Source organism: Bufo bufo, chromosome 6, assembly GCF_905171765.1.
Source record: "Bufo bufo chromosome 6, aBufBuf1.1, whole genome shotgun sequence".
Taxonomy (NCBI): domain Eukaryota; kingdom Metazoa; phylum Chordata; class Amphibia; order Anura; family Bufonidae; genus Bufo; species Bufo bufo.
Window position 1 is genome coordinate 63,337,285 of NC_053394.1, and position 17,001 is coordinate 63,354,285.

General features: G+C 42.3%; 1 protein-coding gene across 1 annotated transcript in view; it reads left to right on the top strand.

Annotated features, from left to right (window-relative positions):
* The window catches only part of LGI1 (leucine rich glioma inactivated 1), a 98,110-nt gene extending 83,839 nt beyond the window's left edge, over positions 1–14,271 (top strand). Inside the window, exons 6-8 of the mRNA XM_040437710.1 lie at positions 3,251–3,420; positions 13,191–13,355; positions 13,451–14,271. Coding sequence (XP_040293644.1) covers positions 3,251–3,420; positions 13,191–13,355; positions 13,451–14,271 — 1,156 coding nt within the window. The remainder of the gene's footprint in view (positions 1–3,250; positions 3,421–13,190; positions 13,356–13,450) is intronic.
* The last annotated feature ends 2,730 nt before the right edge of the window (positions 14,272–17,001 follow it).

Here is a 17,001-nt window from a genome sequence, read left to right on the forward strand (position 1 = left end):
CTGTACATGTAGATCTCCAAAATCCAAGGATAAGGCCTCATGCACACCACCGTATGTGTTTTGCGGCCGCAAATTGGGGATCCGCAAAAAAAACGGATGACGTCCTATATGGTATCCGTATTTTTTGCATATCCGTTTTTTTTGCAGATCGATTGTAATAATGCTTATCCTTGTCCGCAAACTAGAAAAAAATAGGACATGCACTATTTTTTTTGCGGGGCAACGGAACAGACATACTGATGCGGACAGTACACGGTGTGCTGTCCGCGTTTTTTGTGGACCCATCGAAATTAATGAAACAAACAACGTTCGTGTGCATGTAGCCTAACAATGATAAAAAGTCAGATATACATACCCCGCGACATGACAGTTCATACTTAGCCCCAAGCTCTGGCTCCTCAATGTGCGCCTCACCTTCGTCAGGAGGTGATAGCATTAGAAAGAGCAGGGTTTATATAGAGACCTAAGGAGGTCTGTGTATCCTGTGTCCATGCTTGTACGGGTGTGAATTCCCCATGATAGTGCTCCCCATCTGAGGCTGCTTATATAAAGTTATCCTCTATCCACAGGATAAGGGCTATTAGATTGGTGGGCGGTCTTACTGCTAGGACACCAACCGATCATGAGAATGGGGGCCCCGTAACCTGTAGAGCCCTTTTAAAATGAATAGGGCAGCCAGTTGGGCATGCAAACTGCCGCTCCATTTGTTTCTATGGAAATTCTGGAGATAACAAAGCGGCTCGGCTATGTCTGGAACATTCAAAGAAAGTTAATTTCAGAAGGTTCCACAGGGTACGGTGTCCTCTTTCTCACGATCGGAGAGGTTCCCAGCTGTAGGACCTCCACTGATCTAATAGTTATCCCCTATCCTGTGAATAGGATAGGAGATAACTTTATATAACTGGAATACCCCCCTTTAAATGTTGCCCAGTGCCCAAAGCCTTCCAATATTCATGGCACTGAGAGCGGCAGCCTCCTATATTCTAGCACTATTCCTGGCTGGCTAACACAAGTTAAACTTCTATATTATCCATGGACAGTTTTCTGTAGACTTGTACAGGGTGTATTAGGGTGTTGCACCTGCTCCTAGAGGCTCAGTTCGCCCACCTCTTTCCACTCCCTTCTACTCTTGATTGACAGGGCCATGCCAGAGTTTTTCTCCTCCTGCTGGCCCTGTCTGCTGGGGACATCTCGCACCTGCGCCGTCCAGTTCAGTATTCGGCGCAGGCGCAGTGAGGGAAGGACGCTTGACGGCTGTCGGCTTCCTCACTGCGACGTATTCGGCCGGTGGGAGGAGACCAACGCTGGCCTGGCCCTGTCAATCAAGAGTAGAAGGGAGTGGAAAGAGGTGGGCGAACGGAGCCTCTAGGAGCAAGTTCAATGCCCCCTGCCACCCCCTGCTCCTAGAGGCTAATTTGCATATAATAAAAGTTATAATTGCACAAAAACAGGGGCACACTGAAAAAAAAGAATAGCAGAGTAAAATTCAGGTGACATTTGCACATGTATAATGTCAGCCTGTTTAATAGTGAAAAGTGTGGTGACAGAAACCTTTTAAGGTAGCTCCCATTGCTACCTTAAAATATAATAGTACTCCCTACTGTCTACAGGGGTGGATTGGCTATAGACCCTACAGGGAATTTTCACTATGAGCTGATGTTCAGGGGGCCGCCTGATCCCTCCTCACTACCGCTGGCCAGGTATATAATGATCTGATGACAGTGGGAGCATCAGGTACTTCTCTACCTTGCCGGGGCCCATAGTTGTCCTCCTGAATTCACCCTTCCCTTAACTAAACATCTAATAGGGTCATTTATCAAACTGGTGTAAATTAGAACTGACTCCACCTTTCATTTTTGACTGCTCCCTTGGAAAATGAAAGGTGGAATCTGGTTGCTATGGCAAGCCAGTTCTAATTTACACCAGTTTTATAAATGACCCCATACGTGCCTCTATGGAAGCCACACGTTGACTGCACACAGGTCTCTTCTGGGAACTTTTTATTTTTTGTGAGATCTAATACTAGTTTAAGGGTATGGCCAATCGGGCCAAACTTCCACAGTGGAATTTACTTTGTGGATTTTGCAGCCATTCTGCTGCAAAATCCATTCCAAATCCACTACAAAATGTTGCAGTGAATTTGCTATGGAATTCTACTGTGAAGGATGAAATCTACTGTGAAAATTGACATGCTGTGGGATGTTAAAGGGTCACTGAGTTTTCATAAAATGGTTCATGTGTCATAGAGACAGATCAAAGTTTTTGATCGGTGGGGATCGAGGAGAGAACAGCTCCCATATCACAATTTCTCTCTTCTCTCTGCAGGGGATGGAATCAAGACGGGCCCATAGACTTCTATTGAGTCCATCTTGCTTCCTCTTCTGCAGCAAGAGAGCGCGATATGTGAGCGCTTCTATCTCTTCATTCTAGCTTCGGTCATCATCGGTGGTGGTAGGAGTGCTGAGACACCCACTGATAAAAATCTTGGATATGTCTCTATGAAAATTTTTATGAAAACTCTGCGATCCTTTAAACTCTCATCCACTTTGCATGTACTGTAATACGCTTTTCCACACACAGTTGTGAATATCTGTAGCATATCTACCACGCTATGGACACCTTCGGGAGCAATTTTGTTTATTATTGCATTGTACTCATTTTGAGCAAAAAATATATATTTTTTCAATTGGTCTTTATTAAAAAATGTTGAGCCCTTTTCTCTGTACAGCCTTGGGATTCTCTAATAGCATGTTGTCTGTTTTCCGTCAGGCAGCTCAGCTAACAGCTCCTTATATCTGATCTCTGACCTTCTAAATACTTATTTTAGCTCCATTCTTATATTACTGTTAAGAATGTGGCTTAAATAAGTGTTTATGACTTTTTAGTAACCTAAAGATAAGGGTTATTAGATTACTGGCACAAAGTGAAAGTACAATTCACACAAATAGACAGTTAACCCTTTGTGACAGAACGGCTGAATATTTTTAATAACGACCAATTGAATCATTAAAAAATTGTGTACATTTGCCAACATCTATTGGGCCTTTGGGGGATACATGATCAACTTGGTAGACATACTCCAACTGTAGCGCTAACAGTGGCCCCACATATACCTCGAACCCAACCTGACTACCAGTAGGGAGACTTCCTGATTATTTCTTCATGTCAGTCTGTAGACATCATCAGGATCACTAGGGTTTTCGGTTTTCTGTTGCCTGCAATTTTCATGATGTTTCCTTTTATATTGCAGAGACCTAAGGGGCAATTCCTTTCATTGTGACTGCAAATTAAAATGGCTGGTAGAATGGCTTGATAAAACCAATGCAACAGTGGAGCAGATTTATTGTGAAAGCCCTCCCGAATATAAAGGACGCAAAATCAACAGCCTGTCCGCTAAAGATTTTGATTGCATAACTACAGGTAAATGTGACCAGAAATAAAAGGGCATCATTTATTGAATAATGTGGACAGGAGCGCATGTGTTTTATTGTTTTAGATGTGTTAACTATTTTATCTGAAAAAACTTTTATCTACAATATATAGACGGTACAACAGCAGATGAATGTTTTATGTGACGGCAGGAATATAATGAAGCTTCGGTGCTTGGGCTGAAAATGTCCCATAAATTAAAATGTCTGTATACCCCATATTAAAGGGGTTGTGCCAAATCTTCAAGTAATCCCCTATTCATAGAATGTGGAAAACCTAACTGTTTCATGGGAGTCTGACCACTGGGATCCCCACTGATCCTGCGAATAGGGGTTTGGTTCCCGTGTCCTGATGGAGCAGTGGGCTTAGCATGCACCTTGCTGCTTCATTTATTCTTTATGGGACTACTATACTTGGCTATCTCCGGCAGTCGCGTAGCAAAGGAATGGCGAGGCAGGGGACATGCTCGGCCTGCCCTCCATCAGGATGGGGAATCGGACACCCATTCTTGGTATCAGTTGGGGTCCCATCAGTTGGACTGGAAAACTTTGCACAACCCCTTTCAACCACAGAAGGATATATCTATACATTCTACTCTCTTCTATTGTGAAATTCTGCCTATCTAGCCTCCAGATGTCACAGCAGAGGGATAATAAACACAGTGATGTCACAGTACAGGGATAATAAACACAGTGATGTCATAGTACAAGGATAATAAACACAGTGATGTCACAGTACAGGGATAATAATCACAGTGATGTCACAGCACAGGGATAATAAACACAGTGATGTCACAGTACAGAGATAATAAACACAGTGATGTCACAGTGCAGGGATAATAAACACAGTGATGTCACAGTACAGGATAATAAACACAGTGATGTCACAGTACAGGGATAATAATCACAGTGATGTCACAGCACAGGGATAATAAACACAGTGATGTCACAGTACAGAGATAATAAACACAGTGATGTCACAGTGCAGGGATAATAAACACAGTGATGTCACAGTACAGGATAATAAACACAGTGATGTCACAGTACAGGATAATAAACACAGTGATGTCACAGTGCAGGGATAATAAACACAGTGATATCACAGTACAGGATAATAAACACAGTGATGTCACAGTACAGGGATAATAAACACAGTGATGTCACAGTGCAGGGATAACAAACACAGTGATGTCACAGTACAGGATAATAAACACAGTGATGTCACAGTACAGGATAATAAACACAGTGATGTCACAGTACAGGGATAATAAACACAGTGATATCACAGTACAGGATAATAAACACAGTGATATCACAGTACAGGATAATAAACACAGTGATGTCACAGTACAGGGATAATAAGCACAGTGATGTCACAGTACAGGGATAATAATCACAGTGATGTCACAGCACAGGGATAATAAGCACAATGATGTCACAGTACAGGGATAATAAACACAGTGATGTTACAGTACAGGGATAATAAACACAGTGATGTCACAGTACAGAGATAATAAACACAGTGATGTCACAGTACAGGGATAATAAACACAATGATGTCACAGTACAGGATAATAAACACAGTGATGTTACAGTACAGGATAATAAACACAGTGATGTCACAGTACAGGGATAATAAACACAGTGATGTCACAGTACAGGGATAATAAGCACAATGATGTCACAGTACAGGGATAATAAACACAGTGATGTTACAGTACAGGGATAATAAACGCAGTGATATCACAGTACAGGATAATAAACACAGTGATGTCACAGTGCAGGGATAATAAACACAGTGATATCACAGTACAGGATAATAAACACAGTGATGTCACAGTACAGGGATAATAAACACAGTGATGTCACAGTACAGGATAATAAACACAGTGATGTCACAGTACAGGGATAATAAACACAGTGATATCACAGTACAGGATAATAAACACAGTGATGTCACAGTACAGGATAATAAACACAGTGATGTCACAGTACAGGGATAATAAACACAGTGATGTCACAGTACAGGGATAATAAACAGTGATATCACAGTACAGGATAATAAACACACTGATGTCACAGTACAGACATAATAAACACAGTGATGTCACAGTACAGGATAATAAACACAATGATGTCAAAGGATTATAAAACAAAAAAATCACAACACTCAGGTTATGATTAGGGATGAGCGAATCGACTTTGGATGAAACATCCGAAGTCAATTCGCATAAAACTTTGTTTCAATACGAGCGCTCCGTTCAGTATTAGAATGTATTGTCTCCTATGAGCCGAAGTTATTACTTTGCGAAGACTTCACATAATAACTTCATAAATTGATTTATACTGTAAAAAGCCATTTCACTAACTCGGGTTCGGTTACAAGGTCCAACTTGGAACCGAACCCGAGTTCTGGAAATGTTTTTTTGAAGTCTAAATCAATTTTTGAAGTTATTATGTGAAGTCTCACATAATACTACTTGGAATCGAACCCGAGTTAGGTAGTTTAGCGTGATAAATACAAATACCGAGTGCAACACAGATCTCAGGGGTGAAAATAAAGCACAAACTGCTCCAAAACGGCATGTATCTCCACCACTCCTTTAAATAATACATTGCCCAATCTCTAAAAAGATTATAACTTTTAGCAAAATATCCAGGGATCTTCCAAGTGCTGATTAGCTAGAAATGCTCACAGGATTTAGGTAATGCTGATAATGCATGTTTTTCAAATGTCACAATAAAGATTTGTAATTTCACATTAACATGTCAGATTAAAGGTTCTCATGCCAAAGCAAAGATTTTCCAAGATTGTCCTGGAGTCAACATCAGAGGACAGTTTTACAGCATAGTTGTAATGTGTTTTTATTGCTGTTCTTCACTTTCTTAGCCAATTTAGTACCTTAGAAAGCAGCTTTATTTCAACACACTCTATAGACCAAATGCAGTATCCTTAGAATAGGTCATCAATATGTAAAACCCCTTTACGCTGGGTTCACACCGGAGTGTTCTGAAAGGAGCGCTCTGTATGCGCGATTGTACGGGCGTTTACAATCGCGCATACAGAGACAAGCAAACACACATTGTCGCGCGTTCCCAAAAGTCTATGTACGGGAACGCGCGACAAATGCCCGAAAAAACGCTCATGTACTTGTTTGAGCGTCGGGCGTTTTACAGCGCGATCGTACGCGCTGTAAAACGCCCAGGTGAGAACCATTCCCATAGGGAAGCATTGGTTTCTCCTTGTTGGGCGTTTTACAGCGCTTAGGAACGCGCTGTAAAACGCTCAGGTGTGAACTGAGAGTTAATGTAAGAATCTGATAGCCCAGTTGTCTGCAATAGCTGATGAATAATTTGTGGAATCACACAAGACTGGGCAAATATTACAAAGCAGAAGAGGAGATTCCATTGCGTGAATTACAGTACAGTACTCTATTTTACATTTTTTTATCTATAATTTTATATACTGAATTTTTGATAATCCAGCACCTATTCCTGTTCGCACTGGCATCATAGCTTCGACTGAAAGCCATGACACTGTGTCAGTTTAGAATGGTGACCGACAGGTCTGTGTTTTGACAAGGTTTCTGTCATTTTGATGGTACGAATACTGCTGCATGCTGTCAGGGGTGCACCACCAATGAGGCGAGGTGAGGCAATTGCCTCAGGCAGCACCAGATAGGGGCTAGAGGGGGGCAGCGGAAGGCGGATTAGGCTACTTTCACACTAGCGTTTTAGTTTTCCGGTATTGAGATCCGTCATAGGGGCTCTATACAGGAAAAAAACGCTTCAGTTTTGTCCCCATTCATTGTCAATGGGGACAAAACTGAACTGAACAAAACGGAACGCTCCAAAATGCATTCCGTTCCGTTTAGTTGCGTTCCCATACCGGAGCGCAAACCGCAACATGTTGTATTTTGCTTTCCGTCCTGGGATGCGGAGCAAGACGGATCCGGCATGACTACCAATGCAAGTCAATGGGTACGGATCCGTTTTCTCTGCCACAATAGAAAACGGATCCGTCCCCCATAGCCTTATCTGTTTCTGCAGTATAGTATTGGGAAGCACAGTGGGCACAGTATGTGGCGCTGTATTACCCTGTATGTATTTTCCAAGTATGTCTTTAAGGGTCCATTCACACGTCCGCAAAATGGGTCCGCATCCGTTCCGCAATTTTGCGGAACGGGTGCAGACCCATTCATTTTCAATGGGGCCAGAATGTGCTGTCCGCATCCGCATTTGCGGATCCGCATCCGTATTTGCAGATCCGCACTTCCGCATCCGTGCTTCCGTTTCTGCAAAAAAATAGAACATGTTCTAGCATTTTCTTTTATAGTGCCAGCGATGTGCGGTCCGCAAATTGCAGAATGCACATTGCCAGTATCCGTGTCCAAATTGCGGATCCGCAGAACACTTACAGGCGTGTGAATGGACCCTAAGGGCTCATGCACACGACAGTATGGCTTTTTCAGTGTTTTGCGGTCTGTTTTTTACGGATCCGTTGTTCCATTTTTTGTTTCCGTTGTGTTTTAGTTTCCTTTTTGTTCTGTTTTTCCGTATGCCATGTACAGTATACAGTAATTACATAGAAAAATTGGGCTGGGCATAACATTTTCAATAGATGGTTCAGCAAAAACGGAACGGATACGGAAGACATACGGATGCATTTCCGTATGTGTTCCGTTTTTTTTGCGGACCCGTTGGCTTGAATGGAGCCAAGCACCGTGATTTGCGGACAAGAATAGGACATGTTCTATCTTTTCACGGTACGGAAATACTGAAACGGAATGCACACGGAGACACTTCTGTTTTTTTTTGCTGAACCATTGAAATGAATGGTTCAGTATATACACTCACCTAAAGAATCATTAGGAACACCATACTAATACGGTGTTGGACCCCCTTTTGCCTTCAGAACTGCCTTAATTCTACGTGGCATTGATTCAACAAGGTGTTGATAGCATTCTTTAGAAATGTTGGCCCATATTGATAGGATAGCATCTTGCAGTTGATGGAGATTTGAGGGATGCACATCCAGGGCACGAAGCTCCCGTTCCACCACATCCCAAAGATGCTCTATTGGGTTGAGATCTGGTGACTGTGGGGGCCATTTTAGTACAGTGAACTCATTGTCATGTTCAAGAAACCAATTTTCCAGTCTTCAACAGTCCAATTTTTGTGAGCTCGTGCAAATTGTAGCCTCTTTTTCCTATTTGTAGCGGAGATGAGTGGTACCCGGTGGGGTCTTCTGCTGTTGTAGCCCATCCGCCTCAAGGTTGTGCGTGTTGTGGCTTCACAAATGCTTTGCTGCATACCTCGGTTGTAACGAGTGGTTATTTCAGTCAACGTTGCTCTTCTATCAGCTTGAATCAGTCGGCCCATTCTCCTCTGACCTCTAGCATCCACAAGGCATTTTTGCCCACAGGACTGCCGCATACTGGATGTTTTTCCCTTTTCACACCATTCTTTGTAAACCCTAGAAATGGTTGTGCGTGAAAATCCCAGTAAGGCCTCTTTCACACTTGCGTTGTCCGGATCCATCGTGTACTCCATTTGCCGGAATTACACGCCGGATCCGGAAAAACGCAAGTGAACTGAAAGCATTTGAAGACGGATCCGTCTTCAAAATGCGTTCAGTGTTACTATGGCACCCAGGACGCTATTAAAGTCCTGGTTGCCATAGTAGGAGCGGGGAGCGGGGGAGCGGTATATTTACAGTCCGTGCGGCTCCCGGGGCGCTCCAGAATGACGTCAGAGCGCCCCATGCGCATGGATGACGTGTCCATGTGATCACGTCACCCATGCGCGTGGGGGCGCCCTGACGTCACTCTGAAGCGCCCCGGGAGCCGCACGGACGGTAAGTATGCTGCTCCTCCGCTCCCCACTACACTTTACCATGGCTGCCAGGACTTTAGCGTCCTTGCAGCCATGGTAACCACTCTGAAAAAGCTAAAAGTCGGATCCGGTAATGCGCCGAAACGACGTTTAGCTTAAGGCCGGATCCGGATCAATGCCTTTCAATGGGCATTAATTCCGGATCCGGCCTTGCGGCAAGTGTTCAGGATTTTTGGCCGGAGCAAAAAGCGCAGCATGCTGCGGTATTTTCTCCGGCCAAAAAACGTTCCAGTCCGGAACTGAAGACATCCTGATGCATCCTGAACGGATTTCTCTCCATTCAGAATGCATTAGGATAAAACTGATCAGGATTCTTCCGGCATAGAGCCCCGACGACGGAACTCTATGCCGGAAGAAAAGAACGCAGGTGTGAAAGAGCCCTAAGTGAGCAGATTGTGAAATACTCAGACCGGCCCGCCTGGCACCAACAACCATGCCACGCTCAAAATTGCTTAAATCACCTTTCTTTCCCATTCTGACCTTCAGTTTGGAGTTCAGGAGATTGTCTTGACCAGGACCACCCCCCTAAATGCATTGAAGCAACTGCCATGTGATTGGTTGACTAGATAATTGTATTAATGAGAAATAGAACAGGTGTTCCTAATAATTCTTTAGGTGAGTGTATACCGCATACTGAACTGAAGAAAAAAAACAGCCAGTATACTGAACGCAAAATACTGTCGTGTGCATGAGCCCTTACAGTAGGGCTGGAGGGAAGGGGTTAGGTTAACAAATTGACATTGGGGGGGTTCCGGCGCAGTTTGCGCACCCCTGCTTGCTGACAAAAGAGACAGAATCTTTGACAGAACCTCTGACAGAGGCTCGTAGCACAAGTGTGAACAGAGCATTAAACCTAATTTATGTTGACTAATACAAAGTGTTCCAAATTAATTCCTTTCGTTTTTCCATACTGACCTTGACTTTCTCCGTATCATATTTTCATTACTGTAATGACTATATAAACGGCTGTTTGAATTCATATAAACTGGTAGACAGACAGACAGATAATATTATATAATAATATAAATTCATATAATCATCTGTACAATACTTAGAATACAAGTCAACCGGGTGTCACCTATACAGACACTGAACCAGCAGGGGGCGGCGGTGAGTTTGTAGCTAAAACTAAATCTGCAGATTTCCGGAATCACTGAGTGAATATGAAAAGATTATAGCACATAAATCAGGATCAGTAAAGACATGCAGTTTCAGAACTTTTGATTAATATATGCAGATTATATCCCGATATTGACTGTAGAATGATCTTCAATAATGCAGTAATATAATAACATAGGTTGTTAGGCTGAAAACAGACATCTCTCCATTCTGTTTAACCTGTTATCCTGCAAAGTTAATCCCAGAGGAAGGTAAAAAAAAAAAAACATAAGGTAGTAACCAACTTTCCTCATTTTAGGAAAAATCTACTTCCTAGATCCAAATCAGGCAATCAGATAACTCCCTGGATCCCTGACCCCTCTCTAGTAGCTATAGCCTGTAATATTATTAAGCTCCAGAAATACATCCAGGCCCCTCTTAAACTCTTTTAGTGAACTCACCATCACCACCTCCTCAGACAGAGAGCTCCATAGTCTCACTGCTCTTACCGTAAAGAATCCTCTTCTATGTTTGTGTACAAACCTTCTTTCCTCCAGACGCAGAGGATGTTCCCTCGTCACAGTCACAGTCCTGGGGATAAATAGCTGATGGGAGAGATCTCTGTACTGACCCCTGATATATTTATACATAGTAATTAGATCTCCCCTACTTTCACACTAGTGTTTCTATTTTCCGGTATTGAGATCCGTCATAGGTGCTGAATACCATAGAAAAATGCTTCCATTTTGTCCCCATTCATTGTCAATGGGGACAAAATGAAACTGAACAGAACGGAACGCTCCAAAATGCATTCCGTTCCGTTTGGTTGCGTTCTCGTACTGGAGAGAAAACTGCTGCATGCTGCGGTTTTCTTTCCGTCATGGGAGTAAAACCCACAATGCCACAATCCAAGTCAGTGGGGGTGGATCAGTTTAACTCTGACCCTATCTGACACAATAGAAAACGGATCCGTTCCCCATTAACTTTCAATGAAGTTTGTGACGCATCCGTCTTGGCAATGTTAAAGATAATACAACCGGATCCGTTCATAATGGATGCAGACAGTTGTATTATCAGCAACGGAAGTGTTTTTGCTGAACCCTGCCCAATCCAGCAAAAACGCTAGTGTGAAAGTAGCCTTACTTGTCTTTTTTATAAACTGAATAACCCTAATTTTGATAATCTTTCAGGGTACTGTAGTTGCCCCATTCCAGTTATTACTTTAGTTGCCCTCCTCTGAACCCTCTGCGGCTCTGCTATGTCTGCCTTGTTCACAGGAGCCCAGAACTGTACACAGTACTCCATGTGTGGTCTGATGATTTGTAAAGTGGTAGGACTATGTTCTCATCACGGGCATCTATGCCCCCCTTTGATGCAACCCATTATCTTATTGGCCTTGGCAGCAGCTGCCTGACACAGAAAAAAAGACAATGCAGAAGCATTCTGCAAACACAAATAAAGTACAATAATGCCGTAATTCTAGAAAACATTCTGGTGGTAAGAATGCATTTATTTAGCAAATTTGAGATTCTTGGCAAATACATTTTGTACAAAATTATTTGGGTCCGTCTGCCAAACGTCAAGGTGATCTCTATAAGACGGGAACCTAACACTAAATCCTACCTGTTATGTGCCTTAATGGCCACCATAAAATTCAGGGAGTGCAGGTTCCACATGCTTGCTGGGTCCACTTCTGCTTTTTACCATTTTTGGTGCCATAACGGCCTCCATTAAATCCAGGGATGCAGGTACCAACATGCATGCTGAGCCCATTGTATACTTCTCCTGGTGCCAAATGGCTTCCAATAAATACAATGAGAGCAGGCTACAGCTTTATACTTACTCTAATCAAAATCAGCCCATGGGCCAGACAGGCCAATCACGGGTGCAAGACGAACTGGAGTCTGCCACACCTCCAGAACCAGTACAACTGCAAAAAAAGGGGAAGAATCTCAAGATTCTCAAATTTGCAAAGTAAGCGTAGCATTAGCACCAGAATCTTTTCTATAATGTTTTTTTTCGATGTGTGGATTCACCTACATACCATAGTAAGAGCAGGTCAATCAGTGTGAGGAGACTTGGACACAGGCCTCTCACCCAGTTAAGCCAGTTCTCTCTGCTCTGCACTGATGAAGGGCAATCACCCTGAAACAGCTGTCTGCAGATGAGGTGCTGGCTTATTTAATATTTCATAGAATAGCTGCCTTACATCTGGTGGCTTTAGAGGCAGAGCTTGTTAAGAGCACATTTGCATCACTTCTCTCATAGTAAGAGCAGGGATGTCAAACTCATGGCCCTACAGCTGTTGCAAAACTCCAACTTCCATCATGCCTGGGCAGCCTACAGCTGTCACAGCATTCTGGGAGTTCTAGTTTTGCAACAGCTAGAGGGCCACGAGCGTGACATCCCTGACATAGAGGGAGACCATGCTATTGTGTCCTTGGAGAGACATAGTCCCATACTCTGTTACTGGATGGCCAGAACTTCTGCAAGACTTCTCTCCCCAGACCCCAGAGGAACTATTAGCAGAACAAAATAGTACAGTGCTGGCTAAAGGATCATGGAAAGGGAAAGGGAAGACAAAATATCAGACTCTTCTGTTTTGGCAAGCAAAACCTGGCACCACAATGAGGGGTGGGGGGTGGCAATCTTTATGTATGCTGTAGCCACTGGAAAACGTAAAACATGACTATATAATGTTGTTGTAAGAAGATATACGTGACACCTACTGTATATTAAAAATTAATCACAAAACATTGTGTATTACAGAATTTGCCTTGTACAAATCCTTGCCCTACCAGTCCCTGTCTGTGGACACCTTTACCTATATGAATGATGAGTACGTGGTCATTGCTCAACCGTTTACTGGCAAATGTGTCTTCTTGGAGTGGGATCATGTGGAAATGTCCTTCAGGAATTATGACAACATCACAGGTATTACTGATGACCAGCTAATGATAAAATACTGTATATCGATGTGTAAGTGCTCATCATGGGTCCCTAAACCAAGTTTTTTTTTGTTATCCTAGGCACATCTACTGTGGTCTGCAAACCCATAGTCATTGAGAAGCAGCTCTATGTGATAGTGGCCCAACTGTTTGGTGGCTCTCATATTTACAAGAGAGATATTTTTGCAAACAAGTTTATCAAGATCCAAGACATTGAAGTTATTAAGATCAGGAAGCCCAATGACATTGAGACTTTTAGGATAGATGACAACTGGTATTTTGTGGTTGCTGATAGCTCGAAAGCTGGTTGTACAACCATCTACAAGTGGAATGGAAATGGCTTTTATTCTCACCAGTCTGTACATATGTGGTATCGAGATACAGATGTGGAGTACCTTGAGATTGCCAACAAGCCACATCTCATTCTTTCTAGCAGCTCGCAACGCCCAATTATTTACCAGTGGAACAAGAAGTACAACAACTTCTCAAAGCATGCTGAGATACCAGACACAGAAGATGTGTATGCCGTCAAACACTTTTCTGCCAAGGATGATGTCTACCTCTGCCTAACGAGATTCATTGGAGATTCCAGGGTCATCAAATGGGAAGGAGGTTCAGTCATTTCAGATATTCAAAGGATGCCTTCTCGCGGCTCTATGGTTTTCCAGCCTTTACAGATTAACAACCACAAATATGCTATCCTGGGCAGTGATTATTCCTTCACCCAGGTGTTTCATTGGGATGTGGAGAAAGGAAAATTTGTGAAATTTCAAGAGTTAAACATCCAAGCCCCCAGGTCGTTCACACATGTGTCCATAGACAAACACGACTTCCTGTTTGCTTCGAGTTTTAAGGGGGCTACACAAATATATGAACATGTTATAATTGACCTGAGCGCATGACCACTGAAAATCTAATGCATTAGAGACGTTCTAACCAGGACAGTATGAACTAAATGCATGATAACTATCTCTTGACATAATTCTGGATGACCGGCTTCAAAAGCTAGGAAGGCCAGAACAGAAGCATTGCTTGTTTCTTCTTCATTACTTTGTCATGTATAGTGGTTTTGAGAGTTGTACTTTTTCTATAAAAAAAAAACTAAAATCTTGATAGTTGACTGCCCTTTCCATTAACAATTTGTACATATTTGTGCATATGTCCATCTGAAAAGAGATATATAATGATAATTTTCTGTTTATTTATTCACCCGATGAAGACAAAACTGCCAAATAAAATGTTTACATTTTGTGTCTTCCATGTTACAAATTCATTTCGCTGCTTTATTAGAGAACATAGGAGGCGGGTTCAATTTATTGACCCCCGCCGTCCCCCACCCCAGGCTTCTACTCCTAGTCTATATTACTAAATTCCAGTATAGTTGACACTACTACAGTACTTGATGGATTACAAATAGATGGAATTAAACCCATAGCAAAAGAATGTATACTTTAGGGGTTGTCTCATCACAGAAAGACCTGATACTACCAACAGATCTGCAGTGTATCTCATAGAGGGCTTCTCCATTGTGGTAGACCACAGGCATGCTTTATGCTTTTTAACTTTGGCTAGCGGAGGTTTTTTTTCATTTTTTCATTTTCATTTTTCTTACCTATTTTCGTGAGCCATAACTTTTTTATTTAACTGGTCACATAGCTGTATGAGGGCTATTTTTTTGCGGGACAAGTTGTACTTTCTAATACTACCATTAATTATGGCATAAAATGTTGTGGGGTGGAATTGGAAAAAAAACGCAATCCCTCCACTGTTTTACGGGTTTTGTACCCACAGCGTTTTGTTTAAGGCAAAACTGACCCATGCCCCTCATTCTCTGAGTCAGTACGATTACAACGATACCCCATATGTGGAGGTTCCTTATATCTAAATAGTGTAAAAATAAATTTAAACTTTGAGAATTTTTTTTTTTATCACCATATTCTGACCCCCATAACTTTTTTATACTTATGTCTACTGAGCTGTTTAGGGGCTCATTTTTTGCGGAACAATCTGTACTTTTAATTGATACCATTTTGGAGTATGCTTGACTTTTTGATCACATATTATTACTTTTTTTGGGTAAGAGAAGCAATGAAAAAATGGCAAATCGGCCATTTTGACCCTTTTTTTTCATTACGCCGTTCGCCGTATTGAAATATTTTTTTCTATTTTATTAGTATGGGCATTTTCGGTGGCAGTGATACCCATGACGTTTATATTTATTGTTATTCAGGTATTTATTTTTTAATTATACAGAAAAGGGGGTGATTCAAACTTTTATATATTTTTTTAATATATTTTTTAAAAAAATTTTTGTGATCATTATGTCCCTCATATATGAGCTTATTACATTTTTTTTTTTATTATTATTAGCTTATTTTGCTCACTTTTTCTCATTTCTTATCCTGGCCTGCCATCTGGTGTCCAAAATAAGAATTGCAGTTTGAATACTGTTAGCCTACTCAGTAAGGCTACCAGTATTCAGCACAACTACCTATGCCCGGATTGGACACACGGGGCATAGGTATCTTCCGGGTTTTTGCGCATTTTGGTGCCGTGATCTCACTTGATCACGACATCTAAAGCATTTAATTACCGCGATCGGTGTTTACGCATCGCACCAGCGCCGTACATGTATAGCGATGGTAGCCTAAGGGTTAAAGGGCATCTGTCAGCAGCTTTGTACCTATGACACTGGCTGACCTGTTACATGTGCACTTGGCAGCTGAAGACATCTGTGTTGGTCCCATGTTCAAATGTGCCCGCATTGCTGAGAAAAATGAAGTCTTAATATATGCAAATGAGCCTCTAGGTGCAACGGGGGCGTTGCCGTTACACCTAAAGTTTCTGCTCTCTCTGCAACATCCCCACCCTCTCTACTTTCATTGACAGTGCCAGGCAGTGTTGCGTGACAGTAGCAGAGTCTCTAGAGTCTTATTTGCAAAGATTAAAAGTTTTATATTAAAAAAATATTCTTAGCATTGGGGGCACATATGAATATGGGACCAACACAGATGCCTTCAGCTGCTCATGCAAGAGGCCAGGTACATACTGCAGGTACAAATCTGCTGACAGATGCCCGTTAATAGAATTTCAACTTGGAAGTGTGACGTTCCGTCTGTCATGACATGCACTGCTGCAGCCATTCCCTGGCCTCAGTGGTCATGTGACACTTGGGGCCATTGAATTGCCACAGCTTTGCACATCATGACGGATGGGACATTACACTTCTGGCCTACAGGAAACTGAAAGCAGTAGGGGCAGGACCCTCAGAGATGGAATTTAGGGGGCAATTTCTTATTCTCATTGCAAGGGCCCCGACAAATCATTACTTATACTAGAAACTGGCATAACAAATGGCTGAATCTATGGCAACTCTGAGCTGTGCTAGATTTCATCCCAGCTCACAGAGAGCTGGAGGACGCAGGTCATTTACGACAAGGCCATCTAATTCATAAATGACATGCCGCATGTTGTTGAGGAGATTGCTGCATGTAATAGCAGGCGGTCTCCTCCGCTAGCGAGCAGGCGATTGTCGGGAGGGAATCACTTTCTGCGTGATTGATTGGCAGAAAACTAATATTTATTTTTTATTATCTACAAATTTAATTTAATTCAGAACCCTAATTTCCCAC